Here is a 16,252-nt window from a genome sequence, read left to right as displayed (position 1 = left end):
CATTAATGCTGCACTGACCCTTTGAAGTGCTGTTTTGGTGCTTTAAAGGGGCAGCGCATTAGGACGGCACTTCAAAGGGGCTTTGCAATGTGGATCAGCTGGAATCCCCAGCAGATGCCCGGCACCTAATGTGCTGCCCCTTGGAAATGCTGCCACAGCACTTTCAAGAGGCAGCACTGCATGGAACCCAGATTCCAGCTGATCACGGGCTCCATGCAGCGCTGCCCCATTGAAATGCTGCTGTGGTGTTTCAAAGGGGAGGTGAATGCAATTAATTGTGATTACATTCTTTTAATTGCACAGTTAATCATGATTAAATTTTTTAATCACTTGACGGTCCTAGTTTTTAGATACCTTGGATTTGTATTAGTTTAAGGAATAGTACATAATATTAATTACCTGCGTCAAGCTGCAGATGCAGCAACAGTACATTAGGAATGGTAAAAACTAAGTCACACACACAAACACAATAGCACTCAGATTTTATTAAACTAAATCTTACATTTTATATAAATGTTTCACTTTTGCAATAGCAACAGTCCCCTTGAGTTGCCGGCTTATGGCTGTCCTGAAACTTTTTGTTTTTAATTTTCAAATTTTATTAACCCTGAAAAGTCCTCAGAACACTAAATGTGCGGTGTCCTTAAAACTTCTGCAACCAGCTCTACGATACGATGACAATATTCTCTCAAAGCCTGCAGAGGAAGCTATTGCTGTGAAAAGTTAGCTGAGCAACTGAAGGAACTCTGTTAAAAGGTACCAAGCTAATGATTTCCACCAATTCAGAGGGAGTGACTTTGTTCAAAACATCATCAGTAAACGTGTACTGATTATGTTTTCACTCCAGCCCTGTAGTGTATTGTGTCTGGCATAACTGAGGAGTGATTATTAGATGCCCATGCCATCTCAGCAGCTTTTTCTTTAGAAATTAGGCATCTACCTTTATATCTGGGGTTGAGAATGTTTGCAAGAAAATGAGGTGGAGTTAATGTTTGATCCATTCACTTCTTTATTGCCTGGAGTTTAACTTTTTGGTGTGGTATTTTCTTTTGTCAATGTCTCTTGAAGTGCCCTCCAAATTTTGACAGCCCCAGCAACAGCAGCAGCAATTTCTCTGAAGTTTGTTTAGGGATATGGATATAGTCCTTGGTATACTGAGTATATCCTCTGTATTCCTGTTCCATCTATTTAATCACGGTTTTCTTCACAAAGTTTTATGAGAATTGGCCAGTTCTTAATAAATTGGTTCAAAACAATCAACCACAGAATCCCACTGAATATTTTGAGGGATAATTAGTTTAGAGCCTCCTGATCTCTCTAGTAAAGCTGAAGCAATGGTTAAGGAGTATTTTGCAACTTCAATAACATTTTCCTTTATTCTTGGGGGAGGGGACAGACATACTTCAGTCTTTGGATAAAAGATGCATTAAATAGGCACTGCAGCCAAATGTTATTATGGAGCGTACACCATTTTCTTCTATGTATCTTCTCATCTTTGCCACATTTGCAGCATTGTCTGACAAAACTGCATCTGTTACAGTTGAATTTTTGTTCACAGTTTATTACAGCTTCCATTTCTACTTCTTTTAAATATTCTGTTGTGTGGGCATTTCCTGATGTATCTTGTTTTTGAAAGATATTCATCTCCATCTTCTGTTGTCCCAGAGGTATATGTCACTGGATCATTGTGTACATTGCTTCAACCATCAAGGCTTAAACTGGAAATATCTCCCTTCAGTATTTCTTGCACACTATTAAGGTTCCTTCTCATACGCTGTACCAGGTGGAGCATAGCCTGGCTATAAGCGATGTTCCCTCCAATCTTTTTAATCCGTGTAAGGATTTTTTTGCAACCATGTGCAGAATAAATTTTTGTATGTGCACCAAGGCATGTGTGAATATGCACCATCAGTAGAAACAAAAAAACCTAACTGTGAGTGCTCTGATAATCAGTTGGGTGGCATTTGAATCTCTCCTGAGTGGCCGCTCAAGCACCCAGTTTACAGTGAACACTGCTCCTAAGGACTCAGCCATGTCAATGAAGTGTTTAATGTTAACAATGCAAAAAGGATAATTTGTGGCATAAATGAACAGAGCAATCTTTTTATCTATGGTGTCTTGTTGGTATTTGCTGGCCCTATAAATCCATCCATGGTGATGGTTTTACTGGATGATTGAAATCTTTTGCTTGCCACTGATACTAAGGCTATTCTACACTACAAGGGAAAGTCGAATCAAGATACACAATGCCAGTTACATAGCTGGAGTTGACGTACATTGTTTCGAGTTTCCCCGCCATATCCACAGTGGGAGGCCGACTGTAGCAGAAGCAGGAGTATTGGCTGACGGGAGGCATCCTCTGAGTTTGATTTAGTGTGTCTTAACTAGACTCACTAAATTGAACTCCAGAAGAATGATCGCAGCACCATCCACCTTCCATTTAGTGAAAACATGGCCTTAATTGTCTGAAATGTGCTTAGTTGTAGCATTGCTGCTAAAGGTACCAACAGATGACTCTGAAGTTGTTACAGATAAATGATTTAAATCTCTTATAGTTAAATGGAATCCTGGAACAAAATTCAAAAATTTTGAAGTGTCATTCTTCGTCTTACTCTATTATTCACTTAATCTTTTTTTCCCTGAAAAGATGCAGATCTTAGCACAAGCTAAGACTGACTCCACTTAGAGTGCACTTAATTTTGGAGTAACCCCATTGAACTCTCTGTTACTTTTGAGAAACAACAATAGGATGGGAAAAGCTGAGTTATGCTGAAGTAAAATAGAGAATAGACTTATGGCATCACCATTTTGGTCTGTGACCATGATGCCCCAAAATAAGGGGCAAATATATATCTACTATATATTTTTGAGAATGTATCTGTCTGTCTGATCAAGAGCTTCTCCTAACCCTATTGGTAAGAGCTCGGACCACCAAATTAAATATACAGCTTCCTCGTATCATAACTTAAAGCAAGGTAAGGTTTTGGTTGTGCCAGGAAAATGGGATGTGCCTGGAATGGGATGGCTTCTCGTAAAACAGAAAAGAGACAGAATCACCAAATCAAGTTCAATCCTCAAAATTGACATAAGCAATATGACGTTCAACATTCAGTGAATGTTGAAAGAGACTGAACAAAGATGAGCCAGAAAAATAGTATGAACCTGGAATAGGATTGCTTCTCAATAAACCTTAAGGTATGAAAACTAGAAAAAAATGTTATTGGAAACCAAATTGACTCTAGCCCTTTTTTGTTAAAACACAGTTAATTATAAGAGTTTTTAGGGATGAAAAAAAAATACACTTGGTAGACTTCCTGAATTATAGACCTGAGCAACGCTGCGTAAATCTGTTACTATAATATAAAATAAGAAAATGACACTCAGTGGCAACTCTAGATTACTCCTATACTGCATACTTGGGTGATGCATTCTAAACCTAGTTTAATTAATTAAACGGGCCGTAAGATTAGCTAAGCTAAAACAACAAACATGACAGTTTGGGAAATGACTTGATAAATCATACTTCTACTAAAAGGCATAGAGAGCGTCTTGAAGAACGATGCATTGCAAAGTGAATTATTTACGTTTCTAACCAGTTGATCCACATTGTTCTTCAGACATATCCACATCTTTAGCCACGTCATTTTCTCTTGATGACACCTATGGTGGCCTGTTAGCCCAAGGAATTACTCTGAAGCCTGTTTCTATGGGGCAGCCCAAGGACCCAGCTATGCTCAGTTTGCCTAGTAGACGTGCAGTGTGAACCGGGAGACAGATCTCTGAAGGAGGATTCTTTGGACAGATTTCCTTACGGGTGGCAGGAGCCGTGTGTGTGTGTGTGAGGCGGAGGGGAGCACTGCAAAGCAGAGATGCTGGAATACCTTTTAGTGTGGGGCAGCTGCCCCCTGCCGCCTCCTAGAGCTGGGGTCGGAAGTAGGGCAATGACTTCTGGAGGGCGGTACAGACTGAGTAAAAGGACCAAGATTGGGGCCACACCGGGGGAAAGGAGGAAGCTGGAGCCCCACATAAAACCAACTCAGGGGTGCTGCAGCGCGCGCGCACGCACACACACACCCACACACTCCGCAGGAACTGCAGGTCATGATCGCAGTGGGCAAAGCAGCCACTGGTGTGCGCCCTGCAAAGGGAGCAGCTGCTGCTTACAGGCATGGTGGATTTTCTGAGCTAGCTCCAGAGATCGCGGGCCTGTTATTGTGGTACTACAGAGCCATCTGCTGGGCGCAGGGGATGCCAGCCAGCCTGCCTATGGAAGCGGGGCCCCATTCAGCTGATCCTTACCCCTCAGAGCAGCAGAGGCCTGGGCCTTTGAGCTCTTAGGCTGGGTGTAAATCAGGAGTGGCTCCCCTGGCTTCAGCAGAGTGACACAGGCCAAGTGGAAGCGCGAGAGAAATCCAGCCCTGGTTTCAATGCAGCAGGAGAGAGGGGAGCTCTGGAGTGCAGGGATAAAGAACAGGCAGGAGCCTACGGGAGGCCAGGAACTGCCAGGAGGACCCCCACCCTCGGGGGGCAGGCCCAGGGCAGGCAGGATGGCACAGGAATGCCACCCGCATACATTCAGAGCCTGGCGCAGCTCTGGCAGCGGCATTTCCGGGAACTCCCGCTGGTAGCAGGTGGGCAAAGCATCCCCTAGCCAGGCCCTCCTCGAAGCACAGAGCGGATCCTCCTTTGCCCGATGTCCTGTTTATTTTGTTCTTCTCCAGAGGGCCAGGCTGAGCCCCTGGGCCTCCCTCAACCTCTCCCGGACGTTTCCTGCTGGCTCACGTTCAGGGAGGACGGGGCTAACCTGCTGGCAGCCATTGGAGCCAGAGTGACCTCACCTCGTGCTGGAGGAGGTGAGTGTCAACCCTGCACCTGTTACACTCGGCAGGGGCCACAACAGCCAGCTCGGTCGCTTGCCTCTCCAACTATAGGAGCTGCAGAGGTGTATCTGGCTGTGGGAGCTCCCTGTTTCTAGGGAATGTGATAGCTGGAGTTTATCCCAGGAGAAGTAGCCTTACTGCAGGTGTAGCCCCCCCTCTCCACCTGGATCTGGTTACCTTCTTTAAAACCAGTCTCCTTACAGGTTTCGATGGATAAGTCTGGGTTCTTCTGGATCCCGCCACCCACTCAGCTTTATTTTTTCCGATGGATTTATTTGGCGGTGCCTCCACCCCCCTCACTCCTTCCTGGCAGGGTCACCAGGGCAGCGTGGGAGGAAAATTCTAACCCAGGATAATCCCCATGTATTTGCCAAATAGTTGGAGACTCCCAGAAAATAGCACAAACACATACACTATAATAAACACAATTATATTAAGCAGGAGACAAATAGAACAGGGTAAAACACTATTTTTAGGGTCACCGGTGCCCAGCAACTGTAAGATCAGTGTCCCACTGGTACCCGTACTTTGTTGGGGCCCTTGATGACTTTTGACCACAAAATTCTTCTCTGCAGTGGTTTAGCAGTGGGGCTGACTAGGTCCAGTACAGCCCAAAGGACTCACACATGGGAGAAGGCAGTACATCCCTCCACTGGTTTAATATGCAGCAGGTAATAAAATCCCCAAATTCCCCGATTTACTAACTAAAAGATGGTGCACTCACACACTCCATGAATGAGCCTCAGGTTCAGAGATGACTCAGTCACTGCAGAGGGGCTGCTCTCTTCTTGCAGGGATCCTCTTCAGGCAGGAATCAGGCTGCTTCGGTCCCAGAATTTCCCCTCACCACAAAGGAGTGCAAGGCTTAAGGTGCAGGCCACACAACTGCACCAAAATTCAAACTATAACCTCGTAGCCCAGCATTCAGACCCACACAGCAGGCAGCAGCCCTGAACTCACAGATAGAGCTGAGCTGACCATGCAGTGGCTGGTCTCACCCAGGGAGCCGGAGAGCCAACTCAGCCTGGCTGGGGAAGCCTCTCAGCAAACTCCACAAACTGGGAATCAACAGTGGAGACATAAAACCCAACTGAGGGATCCTGCTGTCAGGTCCCTACGGGCTAGTTCTCAGGGGGAACCCTGCATGCAGGCCTGGGGCTTACTAGCTCCCACATAGCCAGTCCTCCCCTTGCCCTGTCTGGCTCCAGACTCCCCTCCACAATGGCCTCTCCTTCCCCCTCCTGAACTCCCTGGGAGGGGCATCTCACTCCCTATGGGTTACGGGGCGGACTCTGTCCCTAGTAGGGAGGGGGAGCCAAGGCAAACTCAGAGCCTCTCCCTGAGCTGCCAGCGGACAAAGCCCCGGGAATCTGAGTAATCTCCTTGGGGGTTACACAGGCTAGCAAGGATTCACAGCGTGGGGGTTACATGGAGCCCACTGCTGTCTCTGTCCAGTCCCATTCCAGGCCCATGTGTCTTCCCAGGGGACAGGCAGCTGACCAGGAGCTGAATATTAACTGGTGCCCTGTTGAGTAGCTGTAAGAACCCATGTGACGTGAGTGCAGTAGAGAAGGGCCCAGAGACCCTACCCAGCAAGCAGGCAGTTCCCACTGGGCTTCAGGCAGAGTACCAGGGCAGAGTTGTAAAGCAACGGAGGGGACTCGAGGCCCTACAGGGAGCTCCTGGGAGCCAGGTGGAGAGAGGTCTTTGACTCTGAGCAGGCAGAGCCTCACCCCCCATTCAGAAGGGGGCCAGCTCACAGCCCAAGATGTGCCCTTTGCACAAATTGTGTCTCTTGGAGCTTAGCGCCCAAGGTGCGGGGAGGGGACGTGCTGGTGAGAAGCTCTTGTGGGTGCCACACCGGCTCCTGTGCTCTCCAGCTCCCCGGGGATGATGCCTGCAAGGGGAGCCCAGATTTACCTCAGCCGCTTTGTGCGTTTGATTGGTGGGGCTGCAGCACTTGGTCTGTAGCGCAGGGGCAATGGGTCCCTTCGCCTAGGCACAGCCTGCTCCTTAAGAGGATGGGTATAGCTGAGGTGTTGGCATATGCACTTCCAGGGTGTGTGTGGGGGGGTGTAACACTGAGAAAAGTAACACAGGAGGAAAGTATGAGCCTGGAGACACAGGCAGACACACACGCTTGTATGCACAGTACTTTTATTGATGGTCTTCATCCAGAGAGAGCCTGTGACTTGGAATGCAAGAGGGCCCATCCAGTTGCAGAGAGCCCGCCAGAAGGCCGGGCACACCAGGTGGACCAGGCACACAGAAGCGCTTGCCCGGAGCTTCATTTGTAATGAAAGAGAGGCTGGGCTCAAGCCATTTTTTTTTTTACCTTCTTAACTGATGTGGCAAGCCCAGAAGGCGCCAGAACACTGCTCTGGCCTTTTGCAAAAGAAATGCGAGCCTGTGGCATTGGGCAATGGCACACTTTGATGCTAAGGAGTTGAATTGGAGGCACTTCCCCAACAGCCCAGGCAAAGAGAACAGAGGGACAGACAGACTCTCTCTCTAGACACTAGCCCGCCTAGGGGAAGGAGTCCCTCTTCCACTAGGATTGATTTGCGGGGGAGGTTAGCCTTGGCTCAGCTAAGCATAGTCAGTGCTATGGGCATAGTCAAGAGGCAGTGGCAAGAGGCACAAGGTGGGAGTATTTCCATAAGAGTTACCTTGCATGTGCATTAGAGGTGGATCTGTGGTTTCCAGAAGTCCTGTTTAAACAGGCAGGTATCATCTGTGAGCAGGTGCTGCTGAGTAGCAGTTCTCTAGGCTTGGGGAGTGTGATTAGCAAGGGGCTAGTTACAGGCCCTGGGTGCAGATGAGAGGCTGCAATGGGTTCTTTGGCTTTCTGGATTGCCTGGCTTTCCCTTCCACCTGTTATCTCTAGTGGGCTGTGTAGGATCCTGGACTACACCCCACAAAAGCAATTCCTGGGAGCTTCCATCCCAAGAAATGATGTAGGTGTCAGGATTGGGAGTGCAGGAACAAGTCCACGAGAGACGGAGAGGGATGGGGAGCAGGCTAGCATGGAAAGGGGAGTGAGCAAAGTGGAGAGATGGAAGGGAACAAGAGGAGATGGACGTGGGGCAGAGCAATGCACTGCTCTTGGGGGGGGAGGGCGTAATCAACTGAAGGGCTGATTTGCAGAGGATGTGAATCTGTTATAGCGCTTCCTCCCTCCTCACCCCCAGAAGCCTTGAGTTTATAGCTCAAGCAGGAGCTGTTTGCACCTTTAGCTCTGGAGGTCCTTGGTGCATCAGCTGAGCTGGCGGCTTTCATGTATATATGTTCTTCCCTGGTCCATGAGGTACAGCACACAGTGGAGGTTGGAGAAGAGGGCCAGTGTTCCCCAGGGATGAGGCAGCAGATGCTCTTTAGAGGTTTTCTATAAGACCCTCCCCTGTCTACACAAAAACAAAGCCTGGCCCCATGAGGTCAGGATTAACCCAGGCTCAAGAGAGGAGTTGCCCAAGGAGTGAAGACTGACAGTCCAGAGACGTCGCTTGGGGCAGGGGGAGCTAGTTCCAGTCTCTGTCTCTCTCTCTACCTCTCTGGACCATCTGGATTTATTTCTAGCTGTTCTGCCTTGGCCCAGGCCCGGGTCCCTCTGCACACGTTGGCTTTTACTAGCTGAGATGCTTCATGTTTAGTAAAACTAGAAAGGCTCCAGGGCAGATTCCAGTTTAACCTTTTTTTTTTTAATGTTCCCTTCCCGGGCTCAACCAAAGATGAAAGGCACCCTGCTCTCCCTACAGCTTAGCATTATTATTCATAATAAAGAAACCAGCCACACAGCACAGCAAACTTTAATTAGCCCTATCCCCAAGAGATAGGCAACTGTTACTGCAGCTGGGGAGAGAAGCTAAGTGATTTGCCCGAGGCCACAGAGGGAGCTCAGTGGCAGAGCAGGCTGTGTTGAGACCATAGGGCCATGCATCTCAATGTGGATTGTCTCTGACTCTGGTAAGTGGCATTGTGAGTCACTATTCAGTGCAACTGATGGGGAGGAAGGTTTAAGGTCTGGGGTGCCCAAAGTAGAGATAAGGTCCTGAAATCATTTATTGCCAGCTCGTTTGCCCCCCCCCCCCCCACTCTGAGTCTTGCCTGGGCACTGTTCCAGAGCAACGCTGTACCTGGCTGGAAGGGCATCAGGCTAGTGGGTGAGGGGAGAGAACTGAGGTTTTTTAAAGCTTTCTAAGGGTTGGTGCATTAATGGAAGCAAAACCTGCTACTCCGAGTCCCTGCAGAGAGAGCAAGCAAGAGAGACACACTCTCTCAATGCGGTAAGTGATATACTCTGGAACTCCTGGAAGCAGCACCATGCAGAAACCATTCCAAGCCCATGGAGGATGCCAGGGGCTAGCTGCGGTGAATGGGACCCGGTCTGGCTTGAGGGCCATGGCCTGGCTAGGGCTCCACCATCACGCTGCTGTTGGTCACACGGACCCCGTACCATCCTTTCCAGAATAGCGTGTCCTGGCCGCCGTGTTCAAAGCGCACAAAGCGAGCCCCGGGACCGTAGTCGGAGAAGGTGTGGGAAATCTGAGGGGACAGAAAGAGACAAGCCACCCCTGAATCTCCCCTACATGAGGCGCTGAACCCCACCCGGCTGCATGGGGTCACGGGCCACAGGGACGCTGAACTCCCTCAGGGTCTTCGGGCCCCAGTGTTGCACTCATGTTGTCACTTCCCTCTCCCGCATCCACTCCCAGCCTTGTGAGAAAGCCAAGACATTTGTGCTCCATAGTCCTAGCTGCACAAGAGGAAAGAGACGTGATCCCAGGATAGATACCCCCCTCCCAGTCTTCACCCCATCCTGCTCCTTCTGCAAATAAGAAAGCTCCAAGCTTGTCCAGGGGGTCCCTTCCCAGCCGGATTCACGTGCAGGCCCAGGGCATGCACCTCCCTGTCCCATCTCCCTGGCTTTGTCCCGCTGTGGCTCACCTCAGTCCAGTCAGCGTCGCTGTTCTGCGGAATGGCGATGGTGTCGCTCTTGTACTCTGCCAGGACGTCCTCGTGCTCTGACAGCAGCTTCACGTGCAGCTGGTAGAGGCAGCCGGCGTCGCTGCGCCCTGCATACCTGCAAAGAGACCCAAGCTGCCAGCCCCACCATCGCTGGCCCCGCGACCACTCTGTAAATAGCCCCGGTGCTGAGAAACGTGCAGCTGTGCTCACGCTCGACACCATGTGCTGCAAGTTGAGACGGGGCAAGCCACATCCATAAAGCAAAGCCCAGATTGCAGTGTGCGTGGGCCGCTCTCCCACTGCTGCCAGCAGCGGGCAGCGCTAGTGCAGACCCAGGAGTGGAGTTCTCACCAGTGTGTTCACAAGTGGTGTGGCTCGCTGGCTTGCCCCATTGCTATCTAAGCAATGGTGGGAAATACGGGTCAAAGAAGCCCAGTGTAGACACAGCTCCTGCCTCTCCTCAACACTCTCTCTCTCTCTGCTTCTCTTGGCCCTTCCCCCACCCTGCCTGCCAGCCCAGCACAACACCCCTCCACTTACCAGTCCTTTGCCACAATTTTAGGCTGCGTTGTGTCCATCAACTCCTCCCAGTAGCCTTCCGCCCTGAGGTCAATGACCTGAGACTTGCGGCACCACCTGGAAGATGAGAGGTTACTGGGTGAGAACGGCCCTCGTAGGCCTGTGTGGACTAGAACCCAGCCCGAGAAAGGACAGCCCTACTCGTAGGAGGTGACGAAGTATGTGTGGACTCCATCGCTGGGAAATTCTTTTCCGAAGTCTCCTGGCAGCTCCTCAATTTTCCAGCCATCGCCTCCGTTCTCCACTTCCTCCCAGTGCTCTAAAGTCTCTGCAGGTGGCAGAACAAGAGAGACGCTTTGGGTGATACAGTCCCAGGGCTTCAAGCATCTTTCACCTTCCTAGGTGAGAATGTCTACTAGATCCCGGCAGGGAATTCAACTTGAGTTGTGCTTGACTCCGCAAGTGAGCCCATTGACTTCAATGGGACTGGCTGCAGCATAAGGTACTGCTTGGTACAGCTATTGCAATCTGGCCCTCGATTCTCAGCACCAACACTCGGATCATTGTCAGAGCAACCTCCCTTCAGTTCAGAGCCCTGCCCAGCATGAGCGGTAGGTGAAGGCCCAGCTGGGAAAGGCAAACTGAAGCCCTGCACCTTCCCCCCCAATACCTTACCCCATCAACAACTCCCCCTCCCCCAGCAAAGCCTCCTTCAACCCCAGCTGAGGGCCGGAGCTGCTGCCTGGCCCCAACCCTCTCTGGCTCCTGGAGAGCTGCATGGCACGGGCCCATCCCCTCCTGAGCAACTGGGCAGTGTAGGCAGTTTTGGGAAGGCAATGCCTTCCCTTGTCTGCATTACCTACTGCCCATGGTGTCCAGCATTTCAGACTGGTCTGGGTACCTATCACAACAGTTTAAGTACAGGGCTGAGGTTAAATGGCTGTGACTGGGTGTGTGGACCAGGCTTTTGAGAGATGTTTTATGGGTCAAATTCAAACCAAACATGTAAGTTTGGTAAAAACAAACTTTTACAAACCCCACAATTGATTGCAAGGGTTCCATGAACATTTAAACAAGTCCAAGTCCTATTTGTGCTGTATTTCAGCACTCCCAGTGCTGCAAAATAGGGCCGGCGCAGGAGAGGATCTGTTTCCTTCTCTGGGCTGAAATGAAATGCACAGAGCTAGCATTTGGCATCAGTGGGGACAAGCTCATTAGATTTGTAAAATCTTTTCTAAAGTGTTACTGAGAGACAGAAATATTTTAAAAGTTGGAGCCAGTATTCCTTGTGTAAGGCCGCCAGTTGGCTAGTAGCCAGTAGCCAAGACTGCAGAGCAGACTCACTAGTCTCTCTATGGATATGTCTAGACTACATGTTTTTTTCGGAAAAAAAACCCCTGCCCTTTTTTAGAAAAAACTTCACTTGTATCCACACCGCAATTGCGTTCTTTCAAAATTAAATTGAAAGAACACAGGGTTTTTTTCGACATTGGTAAACCTCAAATTCTGAGGAAGAATGCCTTTTTCAAAAGAGCTCTTTCGAAAAATGGTGTGTATGGATGCAGAACAGGGACATTGTTCAAAAAAAGAGGCAGTCAAAAAAAGCACAGGTGCCCTGGTGGCCATTCTGTGAATAGCAATCAGAGCTATCTTTCGAGAGAGCATCCAGGCAGTATGGATGCTCTCTTTTGAAAAAGCAGATTGCTTTTTCGATCTGGTTTTGAGGTGTGGATGCTGTCTTTCGAAAGAACCTTTTTGAGTCAAGAGCTCTTTGGAAAGAAGCTTGCAGTCTAGACGTTCCCTAAATGTGGTCTCCGTGACACTAGATGGGATAGGAGGTATGTGGGTTACACTTGCTTAGCCTTGTTTTCAACCCTCCTCTAATGTGGTCAGAAGATTACAATGTCCCTTGTAATCTTTTCCATCTATATGTGGATTTTTCCATCCATGTGTGGAATAAATTTTTATGTGCACCAAGGCGCATGTGAATGTGCATCACCAGTTGAAACCAAATCTTAACTCTGGGCTCTCTGCTAATGACCAGGGCAGAATTTGAATCTCTCCTGAATACCTGCCCAAATGCCCAGTTTACAGGGAACACTGCCTGCCACTCTTCCTTTTGGCCTGAGCATTTTCAGAATGTTACTAGAATGTTGGAAGGAAATTGGCTCACCCATTGGGGAGTGAGGCAGCTAGAAACAATATGATCCAGGGGTCTGGAAACAGGAACCAGGAGCTCTTGAGTGCTCAGCTCTGCCACAAGCTCACTATTTGGGCTTGAGCAGATCATTTAAAAGCAGATTTTCAAACACGCATCGCCTATGTTCCCCTTTGTAATATTCTCCTCCCCCCCTTTTTTTTTAAGACCCCAATGCTGGCCAAATACTTTCATAATCCGCCCCCGTAGAGACCCTTTGAACCCAACCCTGTATCAATTGATGGTATCAAATTCAGCCGCCCACCTTCACCGCATGGGTTCTTGATTAAATTCCTCTTCCGTTTACTCAGGAAGTAGAACGTTTGCCAGTCCTTGGCCTCCTCCTCAGGCTCTGCCTCAGTGAACCCATCCTGCTGGCACTTCAGGAACCAGATTGCTGCTCCATCCACAAGGTTCTTCCACTGGCCGCAGACCAGGCGGCACACCAGCACCAGCTCCACTGCGGGGATGGAGGCCAGGATCTGGATCAGGACAGCTTCAGGGAGCGATTCCATCCTCTGGCCAGGTTGGGCGGAGCTTTCTGAGAACAAGGGGAGAGGATTTACACCCCCTGAGCAGGTCCATAGCGCTGGTGTCCCACCTCTGGCAGTAGCCAATGCTTGCAGCTTCAGAGGTAGGAGGGAGAAAAAGACAATGCAGCCTATGTTGCACCAGGCTGTTGGGCAGCAGTGTCAAGGGGGAATGAGTTTCTCCCAAACCCAAGGCCTCCTGACCCCTGAGCACCGCGTACCCTGAAGCATGAGAGTAGATTGTTCCTACAACATGTTATTACAAAACTGCAAGAACTTTCTTATTTAAGCCTCTGGCTTCCTGCAGCAGCGAAGTGACAGACAGACAACTAAAATGTAGTAGCCCAAGAATAAAGCTTGTGAGTACTTGAGGTTGGGCATTTTCATTAGGCAGCCTCAGGGTCTGTCCTTGGGAATTCTGGTGCCTTACACAGCCGGAGCACCTGCACCCCCCATCCCGCCCAGCGTCTCTGCAAGGGGTGTTGCACTCAGGAGCTATGGGGGGCAGGAATAGTGCTGGTGGGGAAGCAGGCAGGAAGGGGGGCAGTGCAGCCTGACAGATCTGTGGGGTGGGAAGCAGAACAGGGGCCAGGGGATTGGGACACCGGGACTGGGAGGCGAAGCAGAAGGCAAGGGGCCAGCAAGTCAGAAGTGTCCCTTAGCACTCGGCCTACTTCAGTGTGTGGACTCAGAAACCTTCCGTGTCATGGAGCCCATCCCTCCAGGCCCAGCCTGTGGCCCCAGCTGTGAGGGAGCAACCAGAGATGCGTGTGCAGATTCCAAACCACGTCATTAAGAAGAGAGGCAGCATGACGGTGCTTTTATCCCATCTGACTTCCGCTGCTGGGAACCTGCTAAGGCTGCAGCAAGACGCAGTCTGGAGGGGACCTGGCCAGACTCCCCAGGAGAAATCATAGAGCCTTGCACTAGAAGAAAGCTATTTGGTCCATCTCCAGAATGTTACCAGGAGCAAATGGAGCCACATGGGCAAAATAGCTTTGAAATGCCATTGGGAGAAACCTTGGCAGCATTAACAGTTGGCCACCGGCACAAAGTGCTGCGTCACTTGAGCAGGGCAGGATGCAGAATTGCTGTTGGTATCCTGAGTCGGGTCTCTCCCATCTGCACTGCACTGGCATCAGATGGCAAGAGCCATGCAAAATTCCACAGCTCTGCGGGGTGGGATTAGCATCCTCCCACCCAGCCATGCCATAAGCTCAGTGTTTGATAGGAAGGAGATCCTGGGCGGGTGGAACAGGCCAGACTTAGATCTTGCTGGCTCCAGTCCCTGCTGCACCCACCTCGACAAGCTCACCGGGTCTCTGAACTAGCTAGACCCATCAGTTCTCCTTTTTCACATCTTTGCCTGAGTCTCTGCCCCAGTCCTGCTTTCACTTCCTCCCCCACCCTTTCAGAAGCATCTCCCTTTAGTTTGCAGTCATCTGAACAACTTCAGATTCCAGCTTTTCCCCCATGTGGGGGCCCACCCTGATATCCTCCACTACGTGCCCTGCCCTTCCCAACCCTTTTCTACGCCCTGTCCTCTTGTCGGCAGTAGCCTTGAAGAAGCACAGAGTGCAGGGAGTGCTGCAGGGTCACAGCACCCGTCCTAACAATGCCAGTAACATACCAAGGAGGCTGCAGCCCAACCAGAGGCTGTTCTGCAAAGGGCCTGCCTTTCTAGCAACCTCCCAGCCCTGCCAGGAAAGAGGAACAGGAGATGCTGAGAAGCTCCTACCTCAGCTGCTGCTCCTGAGACGGCTGCACGGTTCTGGCTTGGTCTGTCGCAGGCAAGTAACTGATGCTCTAATAGAGCAGTGCCAGCATAGTGCAGGGAGAATGAGTTCCCCTCTTAAAGGGACAGTGCATCACCTGCTGCAGTCCATGAGGCTCTCGTGTATTGGCTCTTGCGGCTGGTTAGAGTTGCTGAGGGGTCTATGCATGAGACTGGGAGCCAGCCAGGTACTCCTGATTTCTCATTCAGGCTCTGTGTGAGCTTGGGCAAGTCACTTGCTCCTCTCTACCTCTGCCTCCTCACCAGTGGGAGGGGTGTGTGTTTACAGTCACCTCTCTCCCCTGGTGTTGGGAGGATTAATATTGCCTTTGCCACCCCATACTCCCTCCAGCACTAGGAACCTGTGTCTGTTTCATGCAAGAGCTCAGGACAAGGGGAGACCAAACTGCACGTTAATAGGAGGGACCAACCAGTAGTGCAGAGCTTACGCCAGCTGTATCCCATCTCTACCCGATGCTCTGCTTTACACCTCTGGGTGCCGTGGTAGCTTTGGAGGGGCTTGCCCACTTTGAGCATTGGGTGAGGGGTGCCCAGCAGCTGTGAGATGCAGGTCTTGAGTGCCACACTGATGAGGGTGGTATAAACAGTTAGATAGACAGGAGGAGGACCCCCTTAGACTCCCCAGGGACAGAGAGAAATCCCAGCAGCTGGGGCCAGAAATGCCAGTGGGATGGCTGGAATATAGGCCACCTTCCATATCCAGCTAGTAGGGAATGGGAGAGGCTAAGACCAGACAATTCATCCCCACCGACTAGAATGTCTTGGATTAACAATGATCTGTGCAAGTGAATTAAATCTCTAAGTGCAACTGACATTCCTTTCCCGAATCCGCCCTCTAATTTATTGTCATCTTCTACGTCGGTTTTGGGGCTCTCATCATTCCGCTGGAAGATCTGCATGACTATGACTCAGTTCCCTTCTCTATCTCTAACCATAGCTGCTCCTCCTCCTACTGTCTCACGCCCTTCTCTCCTCCCAGCTGCAGGCAGGCAGCTGCGTGTTCAAAAGCAGCCTCTAATTTGTGAGCAGTGTCACTTTTTTGGATGCCCAACTTGAAACATTTTGGACCTGATTTTCAGACAGATCAGGTTCCTGCTGCAGCCCCTGTGGGGTTCATGCAGCCTGCAGCTGCTCAGTAGCTCTGGGTGCAGGAGACCCACTCATCATGTGCACAGAGTTATTAGTGTGCATAAGTGCTTGGAAGACTAGAGCCTCTTGGTTCATGGTCCGAGTAGAGTTAAGTGCAAAAAGGGAATGAGCCACATAATTCTAGCTGTTATGTATGCAGGGCTCAAATGTGCTGGGTGCTTCACAAAGTCAGTGACGAGTGACAATAAATAGCAACAGGGACACAGGATGGACAGAG

General features: G+C 50.1%; 1 protein-coding gene across 2 annotated transcripts in view; it reads right to left on the bottom strand.

The window, feature by feature from the left end:
• Nucleotides 1-7,032: 7,032 nt before the first annotated feature.
• FBXO2 (F-box protein 2) overlaps nucleotides 7,033-16,252 on the bottom strand; it is a 30,975-nt gene continuing 21,755 nt past the window's right edge. Inside the window, exons 1-6 of one of the 2 annotated variants that reach the window (XM_075906640.1) lie at nucleotides 14,830-14,939; nucleotides 12,827-13,102; nucleotides 10,566-10,692; nucleotides 10,386-10,481; nucleotides 9,825-9,960; nucleotides 7,033-9,422 (exon numbers count right to left, since the gene is read on the bottom strand). In XM_075906640.1, coding sequence (XP_075762755.1) covers nucleotides 9,288-9,422; nucleotides 9,825-9,960; nucleotides 10,386-10,481; nucleotides 10,566-10,692; nucleotides 12,827-13,076 — 744 coding nt within the window. In that variant the 5' untranslated portion in view covers nucleotides 13,077-13,102; nucleotides 14,830-14,939 and the 3' untranslated portion in view covers nucleotides 7,033-9,287. Of the gene's footprint in view, nucleotides 9,423-9,824; nucleotides 9,961-10,385; nucleotides 10,482-10,565; nucleotides 10,693-12,826; nucleotides 13,103-14,829; nucleotides 14,940-16,252 lie in introns of those variants that run through there. The other variant, XM_025189494.2, reaches the window with a different exon arrangement.

This window comes from Pelodiscus sinensis, chromosome 23 (genome assembly GCF_049634645.1).
Source record: "Pelodiscus sinensis isolate JC-2024 chromosome 23, ASM4963464v1, whole genome shotgun sequence".
Lineage (NCBI taxonomy): Eukaryota > Metazoa > Chordata > Testudines > Trionychidae > Pelodiscus > Pelodiscus sinensis.
This window is presented reverse-complemented; position numbering and strand designations above follow the sequence as displayed.